Source organism: Hippoglossus hippoglossus, chromosome 20, assembly GCF_009819705.1.
Source record: "Hippoglossus hippoglossus isolate fHipHip1 chromosome 20, fHipHip1.pri, whole genome shotgun sequence".
Classification (NCBI taxonomy): Eukaryota; Metazoa; Chordata; class Actinopteri; order Pleuronectiformes; family Pleuronectidae; genus Hippoglossus; species Hippoglossus hippoglossus.
Genome location: NC_047170.1, coordinates 20,772,642 through 20,789,495, shown reverse-complemented (window position 1 = coordinate 20,789,495; position 16,854 = coordinate 20,772,642). Strand labels below are relative to the sequence as shown.

Sequence of the window (16,854 nt, the reverse complement as noted above, 5' to 3'; positions counted from 1 at the left end):
GAATGAGAAGCAATAAATCATGAAGTATCAATACAGAAAACAAAAACAGAAAGCACTTACAATGAAAGATTTAAAATATCAACAAAACTTAAACCAGTTTTTTTAAAGGAACAATATCCCAAAACAAAATAACGTTCATATTAAAAACCAACTCATATCAAAAGCCATTTCAGGCAAAGGGGATAGGTGAGAATGGAGAGTACTCGATGACGTGCGTGGGCCAGTGCATTGCCTTTGACTCCCTAGTTCAAACTGCCCAGTCGTCGGACGAAGCAGGGGGAGTCATCGAGATATTTTTTCTAACCCTAACCCCTAACCCTAACCCTAACCCTAACCCTAACCCTAACCCTAACCCTAACCCTAACCCTAACCCTAACCCCTAACCCTAACCCTAACCCTAACCCTAACCCTAACCCCTAACCCCTAACCCTAACCCTAACCCTAACCCTAACCCTAACCCTAACCCCTAACCCTAACCCTAACCCTAACCCTAACCCCCCTAACCCTAACCCCCCTAACCCTAACCCCCCTAACCCTAACCCTAACCCCAACCCTTGTATGGGTGTGCTGCACCCATACAAAAAACATTTATTTAAAAAGCCTGCTGATGGGTGGAGAAGTCGGCTGGTGTGAGGCATGTTTCCTGTGAAAAACCGAAGAGGGAAGTTGCTTAGAAGAGATGACGTTTGATGTGGATGTTTCACAACAACTCAAAAACTGTATTCAGAAAGAGGTTTGTTCTGTTTGCAGATTGTTTGACACAGACTTGAAGATGGTGACAATCCTCTTGTTACTCAGTGTCCTCTTTGTTTCAGGTGAGCTGTTGATTAAGTTACTTGAATCAATTATAACTGGAAATTCTCAGCTAAAGGAGAAGTACGTAGAGATGTGACTGAAAAGAGTTAAAAACAACATGACAGACGATGCTGAACTTTCTCCTTACACTTTGTTTACAGGAGCTTTGGCTGCTTGTCCTGAGGGATTGCAACTCAACATCACTGCACCACAGATGATGGAAGCACTGAGTGGATCCTGTTTGCTGATCCCCTGTAAATTTATGGCTCTAAAAGAACATGACTTTACAGGCCACAACGTCGGTGTGTGGATTAAAAATAACCCCAGATTTCAAAACTCTCCAAAAAATGTGATCTTCAATGGCAGCCGTCAAGAAAATGTCTATTCAGTGAAGATTATCGGAAATCTGAGCCATAACAACTGCACCAGTGTATTTTACAGTTTGCAAAAAAACTACACAGATAAATTCTTCTTCAGAGTTGAAAGTAACCCGTTCCGTGCAACAGCTGCTTGCCATCCTCTTCAAATAAACATTACAGGTAAGAGAGATTTTTATTTTCAATCAACCAAAAAGATTTTATTTGCACAGCACTTATCATCCGGTGTTCCTCTTGTTGAGGGTTAAGAACAGAGGATGTCACACCTTGTTAACATCTATGAGCTAAATTGTGATTTCTGAATATGAGACAATACAAATAAAACTTTATTGATTAAATTGTATCATACAAACACTGTAAAAAGTAAGACGATAAGAAATGATAAAAAGAATACACCCATTTTGCAGAAGGAGGAAGTCAAGATTTTCAGGAAGTGAGCAAATCTCAAAACTTTTAAATGAGGAAATACAGAGCTCAGTACAAACAGATGTTAAAGTTAAAAATATTAAATACTAAAAGTAAAAGAGATGTGAAAAGGATCAATATAGATAAGTATATGAATATACAAATTATACAAATACAAAAAATATATAAAAATTTAATATGATACAAGTATATATCTGTAAAACAGTCTAACATGTATAATGAATAGAGAGATAAGGACAAAATATTCTATACTCACCTTTACTGTGAAACATGTAATGAAATGAAATAATTACACAACAGTGACAGTTGTAATCACAGCCATTACACTGATGACGTACACTCTCTGAGCACAGCTGAAAAGGTAGAGTTTACATTAACAGGATCAAATTTCCAGAAGTTTGATCATCACTACAAAGTGTGATGTGTTTTTTGGTGTAAAATGTTTGATTTCACAGAGTGTCCTCCGAGACCCAGTATTGAAATGTCAGGTGACCGGAGGGAGGGGGAGTCTCTCACTGTGACCTGCTCAGCTCTCACCCCCTGTCCCCACTCCCCTCCCGAACTAACCTGGGGCCACAAACAGCCTCACAAACACATACAGGAAAATGCTGATGGAACCTTTACAACTCAAATCCAAGAAAACATCAGTCTGTCAGACAAACATGATGGATACAACATCACCTGCTCGGCCAAATATCCTGTGAATGCAGGAAACTTTGTGGAGTCTCAACACAATGTGACTCTCAACATTTCCTGTGAGTCGACCACAGTTTGTCTTTGAATCATGAAGATCTCAATTGGAAAATCTGATGCCTCTATTCTCTACTACAACTGTGTTAAATCCTTCCCAGATGCCCCCAAGGACACGTGTGTGTCTGTTAGTGGGTCACTGTCGGCAGGTGGATGGGTGAACCTGACCTGCACCAGCAGAGCCAATCCTCCCATCAACCACTTCACCTGGTTCAAGAGGAACCCGGACGGAGCCACAAACGTGTCTGAAGGAGCCGTTTACAGTGTCAGTGCCACAGATGGAGGAGTTTATTTCTGTGAGGCGACCAATGCTCTTGATTGTCAGAGGTCACCCAACATTTATCTGAAGGGTAAATATTCACAAATGTAAATCTCATCTACTGCTTTCTCATTTTATTCTTCTGTTTGTCTAATGTTTTGTTTGGGAGCACTTGGGATGTGATACAGTGCCGTATTGTGAGGTTCATAAGAAGCAGGAAACAAATAAGGCAAAGCAGGTTGGTGCGACAGAATAATTAATGACAAACCTTGTTGGCAGGTAGAACTCAGTAATCCAAAACACACAAAAACATCATGAACAAGGACAAGAAACACAAGGATAACAAGCGTGAGTGAACAGGAAGTAAATGTGCAAACTGAACAGATGAACCAACAGAGAAGAGGTGGAAGAAGTAATGGAAGGATAATCCCAGAGAAAAATAACTTTGACCCAATGGGATAGTTATTCTGTTTTTCTGTCCAAACCCAATCCGAGCTATAATTTATGTAGCTGCGCTGACCTTTTGTTACTGTCCCTCACACATACTTCCGTTAGCCCTTTACGTAGTCATGGTTATCAATACATTTTTTCCTCTCTTCATTCAAGAGTGTGGACTTTCAGTTTCAGAGCAGGACTTATTGTGTTTATGGTCAGATTTTGAATGCATTCACTCAAAACCCTGCGCTTGCAGTCAAACATACTCTGCTTGTGCCCAAACTGTGCACTTGCGCACAGATACTTTGTTGCTTAGACAGATTTTCTGCCCTCCAGCTGCAGCTCTTCTCCTCGTGCTCATGCTGCTTCTGTGCACGTGAAATGTCCACTCTGACTTTTTCCTCTGTTTGAGTTTTTTGTGCAACAATTCTGTCACATTTCCCAAACAAAATTTAACAACAATGTTTAAACAATGTTTAAATTGAACAAATGTGGAACACAACAGGGTAGGGTAGAAATCTCAAAGGAGGAAATCTCCACAAAGATAGGAAATAAAGCAAGAGAGCGACATACAAGGAAACAGGGACACAAATTAAAATAGGAACTACTAAACGCAAAGCCCAAACAACTTAAATATAAAATCAAATAAAGGAAACACAAGGAAATAACTATAAATACAAAGCAATCCAAACATCCTAATATACAAAAGTCCAACACGAATCTCAAAAATTCTACTAAGTCGGTAAATTCAAAAACAAGCAAATTAAAGTTTCACAAGAATTAATCCAAAGCCCCCAACACAACTTCATACCAGTAGCTGAGCATAGCTTCTTCACATCAGTGCTTGTCCACAATGAATCACGTCTTCTTTCAGGAGAATCAACCTCCTCTTGTTTTTCCATCAGAACCTCTACGATGGGAGCCAGTTCTTGGAGGAATTGCTGGGATCGTCCTTCTCGTCTGCTCATTTATCTTTGTTTGGTGAGTTTCTAAAATCAAAACGTGTCATGACTCGTTTACTGATGCTGACATTTTAACTAAACATCCATCAGTCATTGGATTTTATACTTAACCTTAAACTCATGATGACTCATCTAAAATCCTGTCTTGTTTTCCAGGTATTTGAGGTCAACACATCCAAAAGTACAACAGACTCAGGTGGGAGAACATATAATGAGACAGTCGTCACATTTCCATGGAAACAATAAGCTGATATTAACCAGATTTGACATACGGTTATCAGCGACACATGAACCGAGTTAGTGTTAAACAACAGCTGTGACTGTCGACGACATACAGTATGTGTTCATCCATTCTTGAGCAACAAAGGACTTAAGCCTTACGGGTGGAACCTTCCCAAGCCAAACTATCCCATGTTTCTTTGTGCTTCTGTGACAAACTGGGGGTGGCAAGTGACGGGACCAAAATGTCCCATGTTTACACTTTCAAATGTTAGTATCAGGCATCAACTTCACCGAACAGCTAATATTACACTTGTTAAAAATGAGAAGGGACATTACAACTTTGTCCAACTGCAGCTCTGTTGCTACGGGACAGCATTAAGGGTGATGCAGATTACAGATATTCTAATATTCTATTAGCATTTCACCTAAACGTCATAATTATAATAGCCTGATTATTGGTGTCCATTTAAACGTTGTCAGTTACTATAATACCTTTAGCCGTGTCTGTGCTGAGACATAATCTGATTTTAACCACTTGAATATTTGTCTGGTAATGAAGTATGTTTACATCATGTTTCCTGTTGGATTTATTTTTGTTACAGAGTCAAACAGGAGAAGAGCTGGTCATCAAAAACTCAGCCACAAGAACAGAGGAAGAAAGCATCCATTACGGTGAGATCGACTTCTCCCAGCAACGCGCTGGGCTGTCCTCAGACTCACTGCGGGACAGTGGGCAGCAGCAGGACACGGTATATGCACAGCTGAATGTCCTCAAGATAGGAAACTGATAACTCCAATGACCTCTACGCAGAAGTGAAGAAAATAATTGTCATGTGTGGTCTGTGTGAAAACAAAAGATAAAAAAAAACATCAAACTGCTTTTATTTTTATTTATCTGTGATTTTCTTTTTAGCTTCATTCAAATAAAAGTCCCAAAGGCTTAAATAGTTAGGGTTAGTCTACACAGTTAAGATAATATTTCAAGTTAAATTGTGTTATTTTTTAAATATCGGGGTTAGGGGTCAAAAATGCTCTTGTTATGTACAAATTGTGTCATATTTTGTAAAATGTTTTTGGAAAACTGGAGACTTAACCCTGAAATACAAAGTGTAGGACTCTGTCTTTTTGAGGACATTTTGATAAAGTGAGAAAGTGATCCATCCCAGCTAACATGGAGGAGGCAGGGTTCATTTTCCAGTATCAGCTGTAAATGTTCAGTTTGCATTGGAAAGAGAAAAAAATCTATAGAAACATTCAATAACAGTTTTATATAATAATATGTAATAACATATATATAACTGTTCTTTCACAAGAAAAATAAAATATATGGTTCAATGTCAAACTATAAAATGTAAACTTCAGCATCTTAATAAATCTGTCAAAAGAAATTAATTCTGACACAGTGACTTCAAACATCATAATTTAATTCTAGTTCAACTACAGCACAGTCTAAACAACAACTTCACTGTTTCATGCAACATCTACAGTAAAATCAGACTGATTCCATCAGGCGTCACGTGATCGAGCGCAGCTTCACACACGCTCCAATAAATGTGATGCTTTAGGAAACCTCTGTCCAGCTTAATCATCTATTCCTTCTACCACATAACAACCAACACGGACACTTCAATCCATCATTACAAATCATATCAAGACTAAAGAAGGAACTCGACCATTAAAAAGAAAACATTCATTTAAATTATTATCCGTTTGTCAAAAAACACGCAGAGACCATTGGAATCAATTTCCAGAATAGTGTCATCAAAAAAATTAACCAATAGAATAATTATAACAACATCCTGTACATGTCAGCTTGTATCTTATTAGTTTTTAAGCAGTAGAAAAAACAGCATTTTGGTATTCAGGTACTTCTCATCATAACAAATAAAAAATAATTAAAGTTAATCTGACTTACATGAAAAGTTGTTTTTTATCCTGTGAGATGCAGCAATAATACCGACATTTGATGAGTCTACTGCAGGAGTGATCCCTGCTGATCCTGTAGTCCTGATACAGAGCGCCCCCCACAGTATTAAGGCGTTAAAGCACGTTGTTAACAAAGAATCAGAAAATGTCAACATGAGCAGCAGTGATTGAGAAAAACAGCGTGAAACAAAAACAGGTTTCTACATTAACGTTGTCTACAGACTGTCTGATGCACAGTGACCTTTAAACATTAAATGGCCATGTGGATGTGTCCTGTTACAAAATTGTGTTAAAACTTAACCACATCTGTGGATTTCAAAGAAGCAGACAACAATAAAAGTCAAGTCATAAGTAACTAAATAATGTTTAACTTTAAAAATAATCGGAATTCATGTGTCTTTAAACAAGTGCCCGAAATGAAGAAATTTAAACACCAGTGGGCATTAGCCACACGATAACTACAGACAGAGTTTGTTGTGGTGGTGAAGCAGTGTGGGATGATGGGAGTTGTAGTCTTCATCCCAGTTAGGACTCCTTCATGATTTAGGAGGTTTTGATGAGGAGCTGAATTCTCCTCAGACTGCTGACACATGCACAAAGGGGATTATGGTGCAACAAATGAAACGCACTGTTACCTTGATAAAAGTTAAATTACTTTTTATATTTTAAAGTGAAAATGTTATATATTATAACTTTAAATGTTAAACTCTGATAAAAACATTTGAGTTTGGTTTAAAAATAATAAACTACACTAGCTGCTACAATTTCATCAGTGAATTTAAAGTTTGCACATCCAGGACGTTGAGATTGATCACAAATACAGTTTCTGAAGTTTCAAAGAAGCAAATTCAAACCAGATACATATGGTGGTATTTATGTCAGAATTAAATATTCAATGGCTGTTTTTCCATAATCCTAACGTGCGCACCATGTAAACAAGGTTGAAATAATGATCTATTCTACCTTCAAAAATAAATCTAAACAAAAGCACAGAAGCAAAGACAGTCTGCATCCCACAGGCTGAAAACAAAGGGAAACATTTGTCAGTTAGAAAGTGGACGGTACAATCAGATAAATTAAGTTTCCTGTCCCAGGATCCACAGAGATTCAGATTTTGAGAGGACGCGAGCATCACGGCCAACACCAACCAAACTGTACGTCTCTGTTCTGACTGCTGCAAAACTTAGAGTCAGACGAAAGAAATCAAACATGGAGGAACATTTCAAAATAAGGCCCCTGAAGAAAGTCAGAAATTATCTTTGAAAAATAAGGAATAAGGAGGCACCAAAAAGTTGAGATATCAAAAATGCAGTCTGTCTGTGTGGTACGAAAAACTGTGTTTCTCAAAAACATGAGCAGCTACATCATCCTGGAGGACGTTCCTGACGGGAAGTGACCGAGGTGCTGCTTCTGTCTCCGCCCACGCTTCGTCTTATTACACCTCCTGCAGGATACGACAGGAAACACGTCAACAGACATGCAGCAGCAGTGCGAACAAACAGAGAGCCCGACATATATTCGCCATTGTTGTTGTTTCTGTCCATTACACTAAGCAACTGTGGCATCCTTATTTTCCAAACACTCATTGACTGTGTTCACACATGTGAGTTTTTAAAATCTATATTGTGGAAGGCGTTTGTAAAAATCTAAATCTATTTTGTTCAATATAAACATTCATGTGGATCAGCTGGCTCAGTTGTCATGGAGATGGCACAGATGTTGTCACATGACTGAACTGAAGCTTTTGTCTGACCATCCACTGATCAAAGGATTAACTCCAGACTTTATTTAAAGGTTTAGAGTGTACGATTAAGTGCAATAATGCACCTTGACATTGGTGGCCACCCACCAATAAACCAAACAAAGAAGAAGAAGTGGCATCTAGTGGTAAAGTGTCTAGAGAATCTACGGTGGCCATTTGGTGACATCAAACCATGAAAAGTTCTCTGTAGTGTCAGTGTTTGGTTTGTCCATTCTGGGCTACCGTAGGAAACACAGCGGAGCAAAAATAACCCTGGTAACATCAGCTGTCTGGTTCATGGGATGACTGTACCCTAGTTACCAAAGTACACACAAATGTTGTTAAATGTTTTCTTGATAAAGTAAAGCTCCCTCTGCTGGCTGACAGAGATTGCTGCGGCTACGGCACACTTCCTGTTTGTTTACAGCAGCAGGGATGAACAGTCCTGATGCGAGTGTGATCACCTGGTAAAGCACATGACCACAGCAACGATGACTGCAATCTGAACGGCTCCGATGATGGCAGCGATAAGGACGTAGTGTAGTTTCTGACCGCTGGGCACCACGTACAGGATGTTAAAGTCCAGCAGCTGATCACACTGAGGACCGCCGTATGCTGCCTCACACCTGACACACAGAAAAACACACACATTTTCATCATATTTAAAATCTGATGATTTAATGGAACAAATGAAGTTTCACGATAAAAGTCAAATAGACATTTTGCAGCGGGTTAAGAATTAAGGTCAGAACCAAGTGACTGTAAAGTAGAGCAGTAGATGGCGTTAATGCACCTTGACATTAAACCACACAAAGAAAAAGAAGTGACTGTAAATAAAGACGACGACACGTCTCCACTTCCTCCAGAAAAGAAGCTAAAATATCTCAGATACAAACGCTGACATCTTGTGATGATGACTGATCGTGGGGTGGAGCCGAGGTATCGAAGCCCCGCCCATACACACTCTCTACCAATCCTGAGTCAGTCTCAGCTGTCAATCATGAATTCTCAGCCTGTTTTTATATCATCAAATAACTAATTCAAACCAAACTGATCAGAAACACTTGAACAAACATCACTGAGATAAGAAGGACCTATTTAACATCTACTTTGATTTTAGTTTGCTCCGTGTCCCATCTGCTAACATGGAGGAGGGATTTACGACCAAACTGCAGGCAGCCACCAAGGGGCGATACAGATCATTTATCTTAGGGTTAGGGTTAGGGCTCTCGGGATGGCTCTAACCCTAGAGCCATCATGTCGTCCATCTTTATTTACAGACGTTGTTGGGAGTCCTCACAGATATAGATAAACAGTGAACAGATTTACCTGCAGGTTGCCAGGTTGTGTCTCATCTCACATTGTCCGTGTTCACAGAACTGAGCGTAGTCTTCGGAACACGGAGTCACGCTGTCCACAAACCCCTCCCCCTCACCAGGCTTGGACACACCTGGACAAAAAAAGAGACACACTGGTTTCTGATAGGCTGTTACAGACACACAGTCGTTACATAATGACAGGCTAACTGCAGAGGGGGCGGGGTCTTACTGTAAATGTCGGGTTTGGCCTTGATGCCGTCGTCCTTCCTGTTTTTGTCTGAAACACAAGAAAATGTTTTTATTCTCTTTATTGAAAGTTTTTCTCTCTGAGAAATGAAAGGTTTTTCAACATTTTTGTTAATTTCTCCTCAAATAATATTATTACAGAGACCTCTTTTTTTCCTCCTCTTTTTTCTTCTTCTCAATTTGACCCCGATATCATCTACCTCTCGTTTTCTCCTCTTATTTTACTTTCCCTTCATTCCTCACCTCCTTTCTTCCACACCTCATCTTCTACCCAGCTCCCTCTTATTCACCCTTTTCTCTCTATGCACTTGTTCCTCTCTTCCTCCTGTTTTCTCTTTAATCCCTCCATTCTTGGCTTCTTTTCATCTTGCATCCTTCTTTTCCTGTTTTGTCCTCATCCTTCTATCCCTCTCTTATTCTTTTTCTTCAGCACATTCTTCCTCCATCTATCATCCTCTCCCTTTTCTTGTCATCTTTACTCTCTTCCTCTGCTTTAATTTCCTCCTCCTCTTGACTCCTTCCCTCTTTTCTTTTATTTCCGGTCGATTGTACAGGTTCTGTTTTTCTAACCCTAACCCCATGAGGGTCGAGTCACTACCAGAGGACGCGGATCAACATGTGTTAAAGGACTTGTCACCCTGTGAATATTAAGGGAAACAGCTCAGCTTGTTGTATTTGTCAGAATTGTTTCCAGGATTCAAAGGAGGACTTCCTCATTCTTTTGCAGTTCAGGGAGAGAACGAGAGGTGAGAATATTTACATCGAGATTAAAAAACATGTTCGTGAAAATGACATCTTCATCCGTAAACTGGTGGCAACTACTACTTTTTGAATTATTACTGTGTAATTCATCAGCAGGCCTTGGCTACGAAGTCGTGGAGCTTTCTCATGTATTGACACTGGGGGTCAAACTGATAAACTTGATTAGAATACAGGTGCTTCAGCACTGCTTGTACAAGGCATTATTAGATGAGCTTTATGCCGCTTATGGAGACCTGCTTCTCCATACTGATGTCCAGTGGTTGAGTCAAGGCAAAGTGCTGCAGTGATTTGTTAACTGGCTGCCTGAGATAAAGACTTTTCCATCAACAAGGAACGATCAGATGATGTGTGGCTACTGGACCTTGGGTTTCTGATGGACCTAACGGCAAAACTGAATGCACTCAGCAACGAGCTCCAGCAGCAACACCTGCCCCACATGATAAGCTCAGTGAATGTGTTCGAGGCTCGGTGCTTGGACCACACATCTAAAGAACGGGAGGATGACACACTTTCCCAACCTGGAGAAGAAGTCACAGGCCATCGAAGACAAGGAGGCTTTTCACCCTGAGCAGTACTTTGCTCACCTGGACAAAGTGGCAACAGAGTTCAATCTGTGTTTTGGTGAATTACATGTCATGGAAGATATTGCTGCATTCATCTCAAACTCATTCATGCCTATTGATATAGAACAGGTAGCGGCCATATTCTAGCAAGTGTTTGCTTTGCCAAGTGGAGTTAACATGGAGATTATTGATTTACAAAATGACATAGAGCTGAATGCCAGATCAAGGGACAGTGACTTTTGGGCAGTTGTCAGCAGAGAGAAGTTTCCTCTCCAACCCTAACTCTCTTTTCACAGATGAAAATAATAAAATAAAAGTACAGGAGCCGGCTTGCTGAAGACTTGTATTCAGTCACAGCCATCACACTGACTTGAGTGACAGGACTCCAACAGTTTTGCCTTTTTATGTCATTGTGAAAAGTGATGCTGCTTAAGATGGGACATCGAACTGCACTTAGCTTCATTGCACTGACTGAGAATTTTGTTCGTGCACATTACAGTTCTACTTTCTAAAATGCTAATGGTAAATGTAGTAACTTGGCTTCAGTGGATAAACATTTACAGTTAACATTGGAACTTAATATGATCAGCTCACAGTATGTTGGGTTTTTTTCTTTGTTGTTTGCCATGAACAAAATAATTTCCTTCTACAATTGGATAATAGGCCACGTGCCTTTTGGTGTTGGAATGGAATTAAATAATGAAACTTAGAGTTTGTGGCGTGTTTGATATGATAGCTACATTGTTTTCTTGGTTGCATCAATTTGAAAACTTGACCAAAGCACGTTATCTATCCATCCTTTCCTCCATCTATTGTCTCTCCTCTTCCTACAAACTTCCCTGATGCCTTTTATCTTGTTACCTTGGCAACGTCCCACGTGTTTGATGTCGATCTTCAGCTGTTTGAGGCAGGACGCCTCTCGGACGTGGCAAGGCGTGTCATAGGTGATGGCGTCGCTGCCACACACTGGGTTGTCGTTGTGGCCGTTACACACTATGTTACACATGCAGCTGGACACACAAACACAAACTTCTTTGAGTAGCAGTGGCGTGTTCTACTCATCATCAACTCCTCTGGGGAGTAGGCGTTTATTTTGAAGGTATTATTAGACTATATGATTCAGTTTGACGGCTGTTTCCATGTGACTGTTGTCGTACGTTCACTGTTCACATCAAACAGTAAACTCATTTTACAAAGTGAATGTGTTTCGGAGCAATTTCAACTTCAGTGAAAAATCTTTGTAACATTGTGTAGTGAAGATCGAAATGGAGGACAATAATCTGCAGACACAATTTCTGTTCTGTATAGAAACAGAATTAAAACATAGGGACGTCTGTATCTGTATCAATCAACCAAGTTGGAATTATCATTATCTGACTAAAAAGTTACTCAACAAACAGTCCGGAGAGCAAAATCTGTTTTAACCTCTGACCTCTGACCAATAGAAATGTTCTTCCATTGTTTACGTTGGTATTTTTACTTTTTGTGATTTCATTTCCTGGAGAATCTTCAAATGTTTCATGTCACTAAAATCTATACAACGACAAACAAAAGCTCCTGTAAGTCTATGAACTAAGTTGAATGATAAAAGGACTGAAACTGTTACGTTTGTAATGATGTCATCAGAGCATAAGAAAATAAGAAATATCTTAACACACAAACTAACTGTGTGTGTGTGTGTGTGTGTGTGTGTGTGTGTGTGTGTGTGTGTGTGTGTGTGTGTGTGTGTGTGCTAACAGTGTATCCTCAGAGTCTTCATCACATTCAGCTCCGAACTTGCAGATTCCACATTTCGAGGCCTTTTTACCGCGACCTGAGCCCTCGTCATCTGCAGACACAAAACGTCACGACAACATTCTACATCTCTTAATAACAATAATGTCAATAACAATGACATGTGTTTTCGAAACATTGTAGTAACTGTATCAGAAAAACATGAAGTTGTTCACCTCCGTCTCCAGATCCTGAACCACCGTCTGACGGACAAAGAGGGAGGAAGTTATGTCAGTAGTTGACAGGAAATAGTCTCTGTGTTATGAATCATACATGTCCCAGGTTGAATCTTAAATAAATATAAAATCTCTCTCTTTTTTCATTAAATCTTTTCTGTAAATCACTTTTCTCTGTTTGATGACTCATCCTTTACTCAGGACAGACACATATTCAGAGCTACTGGCTGATGTAAACGATCATTGTCGACGACAGTTCCCTCCATAGCTTTAGTTTTCGCTAAATGTACCTAATAAAAAAAAGTTGAAATCGTTTTTATGTCCGCTGCAGCCATGTGAGTGTTACCGTTACCGTGGTAACAGGGTCCCTCTGACATGATGCTGATGGCTCTCTGCTTCTTGCAGGTGGCTCTCCTCAGAAAACACTCGTTCTGGTACGTGTCTCCGTTTGACCCACACACAGGGACGTACTTCTTATGACACTGCAACAAACACACAGTGTTTAGATGACTGGATGAAACACAGCATGTGACCCTAGCATGAAATCAAAAGATAGACAGAAGTGTGTGTATGAGACTCACATGGAACTGACAGACACACTTGATGTCAGCTCCGTTCTCGCGGCAGGTTCCTCCGAAGCGACACGTCCCAGCATCACACACACGCAGGTCGCTCTTCTTTTCTGACAGATCTGGAAAATACCAAGGGATAGAAACAATAATAACTCACTCCCTCTCACAGTTATAGGTCCACAGAAGACTCTCACATATCTGCACAACTTCATGTAGAATCTTGATGATTTTAAGTTTTCTTCCTTCAAGCTGTTTCCAGACCTGAACTGAAGTCTGACATGTTGCTGACGTGTTCCTGACATGTTCGGGAGGTTCTGTATGTGAGAACAAACTTCTCGGTCAGAAGCTCTGGACATTTTCTCGAACTTTTCCTGCAGCCTCCTAGTAAAATGTCTGGATCTTACCTTATCAAACATTAGTTTACAGAGTGCGTGTCTGAAAACAGCATTCGAACAAGAGCAGGTTGAGAATGAAAGAGGAAACATTCACAGACACAAAATGAATGAATGAATGCTAATCCAACAGATGTGTAGATGTTTCAATCTGAAGCAGTAAACATACTCATCATAACCCACAAAAAACACAACAACGAGTGTTTATCTACTGACACACACACAGACCATTATCCAGGGTAGTATTTAAATGATGGCAGCTTATTGGTCGAGCCCTGTAGGCTAGCCAATTACAGATGTAATTACAAGGGTTGTGACCCCTGCCTCCCCCGTAATTAGTGAATACCACAGTGTGCTGAGGCAGCCACAACAACCTGCTGAAACACACACACACACACAGCAGGGTGGACAGAACAGAAACATTGTTCCCAGGATCCTCTCTGTCTGCACAATCATACATCACATGTTTAAGGTGATTCCCCCTCCACAGTCAATCACAGACTGTAAATAAAGTTGTACTACATGAAATATCCCTAAAATAAACCCAAAGCATCTTGAGTGCCCCCTGGTAGCTGTCTTCAGTAAATGTCATAAATCCCTACGTCTCCATGTAAAGAAAGATTTACCAGCATGCTACAGTTACAGAAGTAAAGAGAACACAAACACTTGGTGGATGGATACACTGCTGTTTTACCAGAAGTAGTTCCCGCATGTGTGCACTGTGGGCAGGTGCACTGTTAAACTGGGCCCTGAACTACGAAGCAGGATTTGTGGTCATCAGGTAACTTCAGGTTTAATCCAGAGTTTTCAGTTCTACGAAGCTCGTTCACTTGTTATCGGGGTAAATCACCATGGTAACTTATGCTGAACAACTAAGAAGAAGAGATAAGAGATCAAACAGTATAAAGCTCCGCCCACTGACCAACCATCACTTTGAACCATGACATCATGTTCTTAGAGGATCCGTGGAGCTGGTGTGGATGGTTCGAGTCTCTGAGGAGGACCAGGGTCTTCAGAGACCCACAAGATCCTTTGAGCTCCTCTGATGAGCTTCTGAAAGATCTAGATTCTCCTCAGAGGATGAACCTCTGTCAGCTGCTGGAGCCCAACAGAACCAGCCTGACCCGTAAAGTGCTCCCAGTACCACAGACTGCATCTGCTTCACTTACTGATACTGATGTACTGGGTGCAGGGTTAGGGTTTTCAATCCTAATTCTACATATGTATACTGATATCAATATACAGTAGAAATAGAATCAAAGTCTTATGATATATAATAGATAATAATATGAAAATCAGTCTACTTCCTTCTTTACAGTATATTTGTGTTTTATTTCCTGCAGCTGAGCTTGACGCCTCCAGGGTTTCACCTGAAAGACTAAAACTGTCAGACACACAATGAGAATTCATGTAAATGTCATGTGATGGAAACAGGTGAGATTGTATTCAGATCTGCTCTTGTTCATGAATAGTTATTAAAACAATCCCAGATGTCTTACCAGCTGTTCTTCCTGCATTTAGCAGCTGGAACTGTTTCTTTTATTTGTTCTCCTCAGATTTTTATTATTATTAAACAGTTTGATCCTCGTTGTGAAATATGAGGCTCTGCTGTCAGTCAAACTGTCCATGTCTGTGATTGGTGGTACACAGTAAACCCCGCCCCTTTTATGTGCACACACTCAGATCTTGATTAGGAAACCCTGAGTTCACTTAACGAGTTGATAACCAGCGTCATGTGACCACTTAGCCTGACTGTGATAGGTTAAGTTCAGCTGGATAACTGAAAGAGATCCTGTATTTGTTGATATGTGGTACAGGCCACAGGTCTTTATGCTAAACTAGGTTAACTCTGTCATCTCTCTGAATGAAGTTGATCTGAGATCAGTGGTGACGGGTGGATCAGATCAGCCTCAAACTATCATCTAAAGTTCAGTGAAGCGAAAACCTCTCCCTCTCTCTCTTAGTATCACTCTGCCTCTCTCGCCCCGCTGACCTCATTATCTCTCTCCTGGTTTCTCTCTCCGTCCTCATCGCTCCTTCTCTTCTCATCTGATTCCAACATGACAGCAGATCCAACACACAGACAGTATAGATGATCTATACACACAACATGAAGTTGATACAAATTGAAAAATCATTTATGATCATATGGTAGGAATTATGTCATCATGATCTCACTATGAAGACTCAAATTTACATCATATGATGAAGAAAGATCTTTAGAAATGAGGAATTTGGAATTTAATCTCAGAGTTCTGAGAATTTAAATGTTCTCTTTTCTTCTGAAAGAAAGGTTCAAATCCTCTTTTTGAACCAGATGGAGAAGATATGGTTCATCAAGCTGTGTCAGAGTCATTGGTTTGGTTTGATGGAACCATGAGTACGATCAGGCTGCTCCCTCATCTCACCCTGTTCCTCCCTACTACACACTAACCCTGTCATTAACCCCAAAATAGAGCCCTGGTAACATGAGGAGTGGTCACCACACAAACACACACACAAAAAGATAGAAACGCACAGACACACATTATTTAAAAAGCAGGTGATGTTATGGAGTTCATCTTCCTGTTGCCGTGGTGACTGCACTGAGATAAAACTGATGGATCCAGCTGCTGTCGTCAAGGCAACAGAGACACAAAGACAACACCTGGATCAGTCAGAGAATAAATAAAGACCTCTGACCCCCCCTCACACACACACACACACACACACACACACACACACACACACACACACACACACACACACACACACACACACACACACAACACCCCCTGCAGGCTGACCTGGGACGTGTTCAGGTAAACAGCTGTTGCGGGTCTCACCTGGACAGTCGGCGGCCTTCCCGGGGCCACAGTCCGCACTGCTGCTCACTCCGCTGCGGGGGAACGAGCTCCGGACGCCGGGGAGAACTAGAAGCAGCAGCAGGCAGATGAACCAGGAGGAGCAGAGAGCTGGAGCCATGATGGACGGAGGAGGGGGAGGTGGAGACTGAGAGGTGACAGATGAATGAAGGTGAAGAGACCACTGATAAGAAAGATGTTCTCCTTCGATGGATCCTGGTTCAGAAACTCCGCAGAAAAACAGAAGCAGAAAAATAATAAAAAAGTCTCAGACCCTGATTTTCTCCATGATTCTTCTCCGGAGCAGAAATAGGC

At 40.6% G+C, this 16,854-nt stretch overlaps 2 protein-coding genes across 4 annotated transcripts in view; one reads left to right on the top strand and one right to left on the bottom strand.

Annotated features, from left to right (window-relative positions):
- The first annotated feature begins 678 nt into the window (after positions 1–678).
- Positions 679–5,902, top strand: LOC117753649 (myeloid cell surface antigen CD33-like). Of its 2 annotated transcripts, XR_004612286.1 has the most exons (8): positions 679–815; positions 957–1,334; positions 2,054–2,353; positions 2,450–2,698; positions 3,948–4,023; positions 4,161–4,200; positions 4,829–5,295; positions 5,372–5,902. XR_004612286.1 is itself a non-coding variant. In XM_034571852.1 (7 exons), exons 1-7 carry the CDS (start codon positions 680–682, stop codon positions 5,012–5,014), a joined length of 1,365 nt encoding a protein of 454 aa, XP_034427743.1. In that variant the 5' UTR covers position 679; the 3' UTR covers positions 5,015–5,902. The 2 variants fall into 2 exon arrangements, 1 of the variants encoding a protein (XP_034427743.1); XM_034571852.1 differs by having other exon boundaries at positions 4,829–5,902.
- Positions 5,903–6,439: 537 nt separating this feature from the next.
- Positions 6,440–16,854, bottom strand: part of LOC117753651 (tomoregulin-1-like) — a 10,751-nt gene continuing 336 nt past the window's right edge. Inside the window, exons 1-11 of one of the 2 annotated variants that reach the window (XM_034571854.1) lie at positions 16,814–16,854; positions 16,522–16,687; positions 13,314–13,423; positions 13,085–13,214; positions 12,733–12,759; positions 12,521–12,611; positions 11,645–11,793; positions 9,442–9,495; positions 9,223–9,343; positions 8,358–8,519; positions 6,440–7,596 (exon numbers count right to left, since the gene is read on the bottom strand). The exon at positions 16,814–16,854 is cut by the window's right edge and continues 336 nt beyond it. In XM_034571854.1, the coding sequence (XP_034427745.1) occupies positions 7,512–7,596; positions 8,358–8,519; positions 9,223–9,343; positions 9,442–9,495; positions 11,645–11,793; positions 12,521–12,611; positions 12,733–12,759; positions 13,085–13,214; positions 13,314–13,423; positions 16,522–16,687; positions 16,814–16,828 (1,110 nt within the window). In that variant the 5' untranslated portion in view covers positions 16,829–16,854 and the 3' untranslated portion in view covers positions 6,440–7,511. The remainder of the gene's footprint in view (positions 7,597–8,357; positions 8,520–9,222; positions 9,344–9,441; positions 9,496–11,644; positions 11,794–12,520; positions 12,612–12,732; positions 12,760–13,084; positions 13,215–13,313; positions 13,424–16,521; positions 16,688–16,813) is intronic. The other variant, XM_034571855.1, reaches the window with a different exon arrangement.

Excerpts from the sequence above, each read along its gene's own strand:
- LOC117753649 (XM_034571852.1), top strand. The coding sequence starts at position 680 with ATGACGTTTGATGTGGATGTTTCACAACAACTCAAAAACTGTATTCAG. Across the intron at positions 1,335-2,053 it reads TCTTCAAATAAACATTACAG|AGTGTCCTCCGAGACCCAGT; the intron begins GTAAGAGAGATT and ends TTGATTTCACAG. Across the intron at positions 4,201-4,828 it reads CAAAAGTACAACAGACTCAG|AGTCAAACAGGAGAAGAGCT; the intron begins GTGGGAGAACAT and ends TTTTTGTTACAG.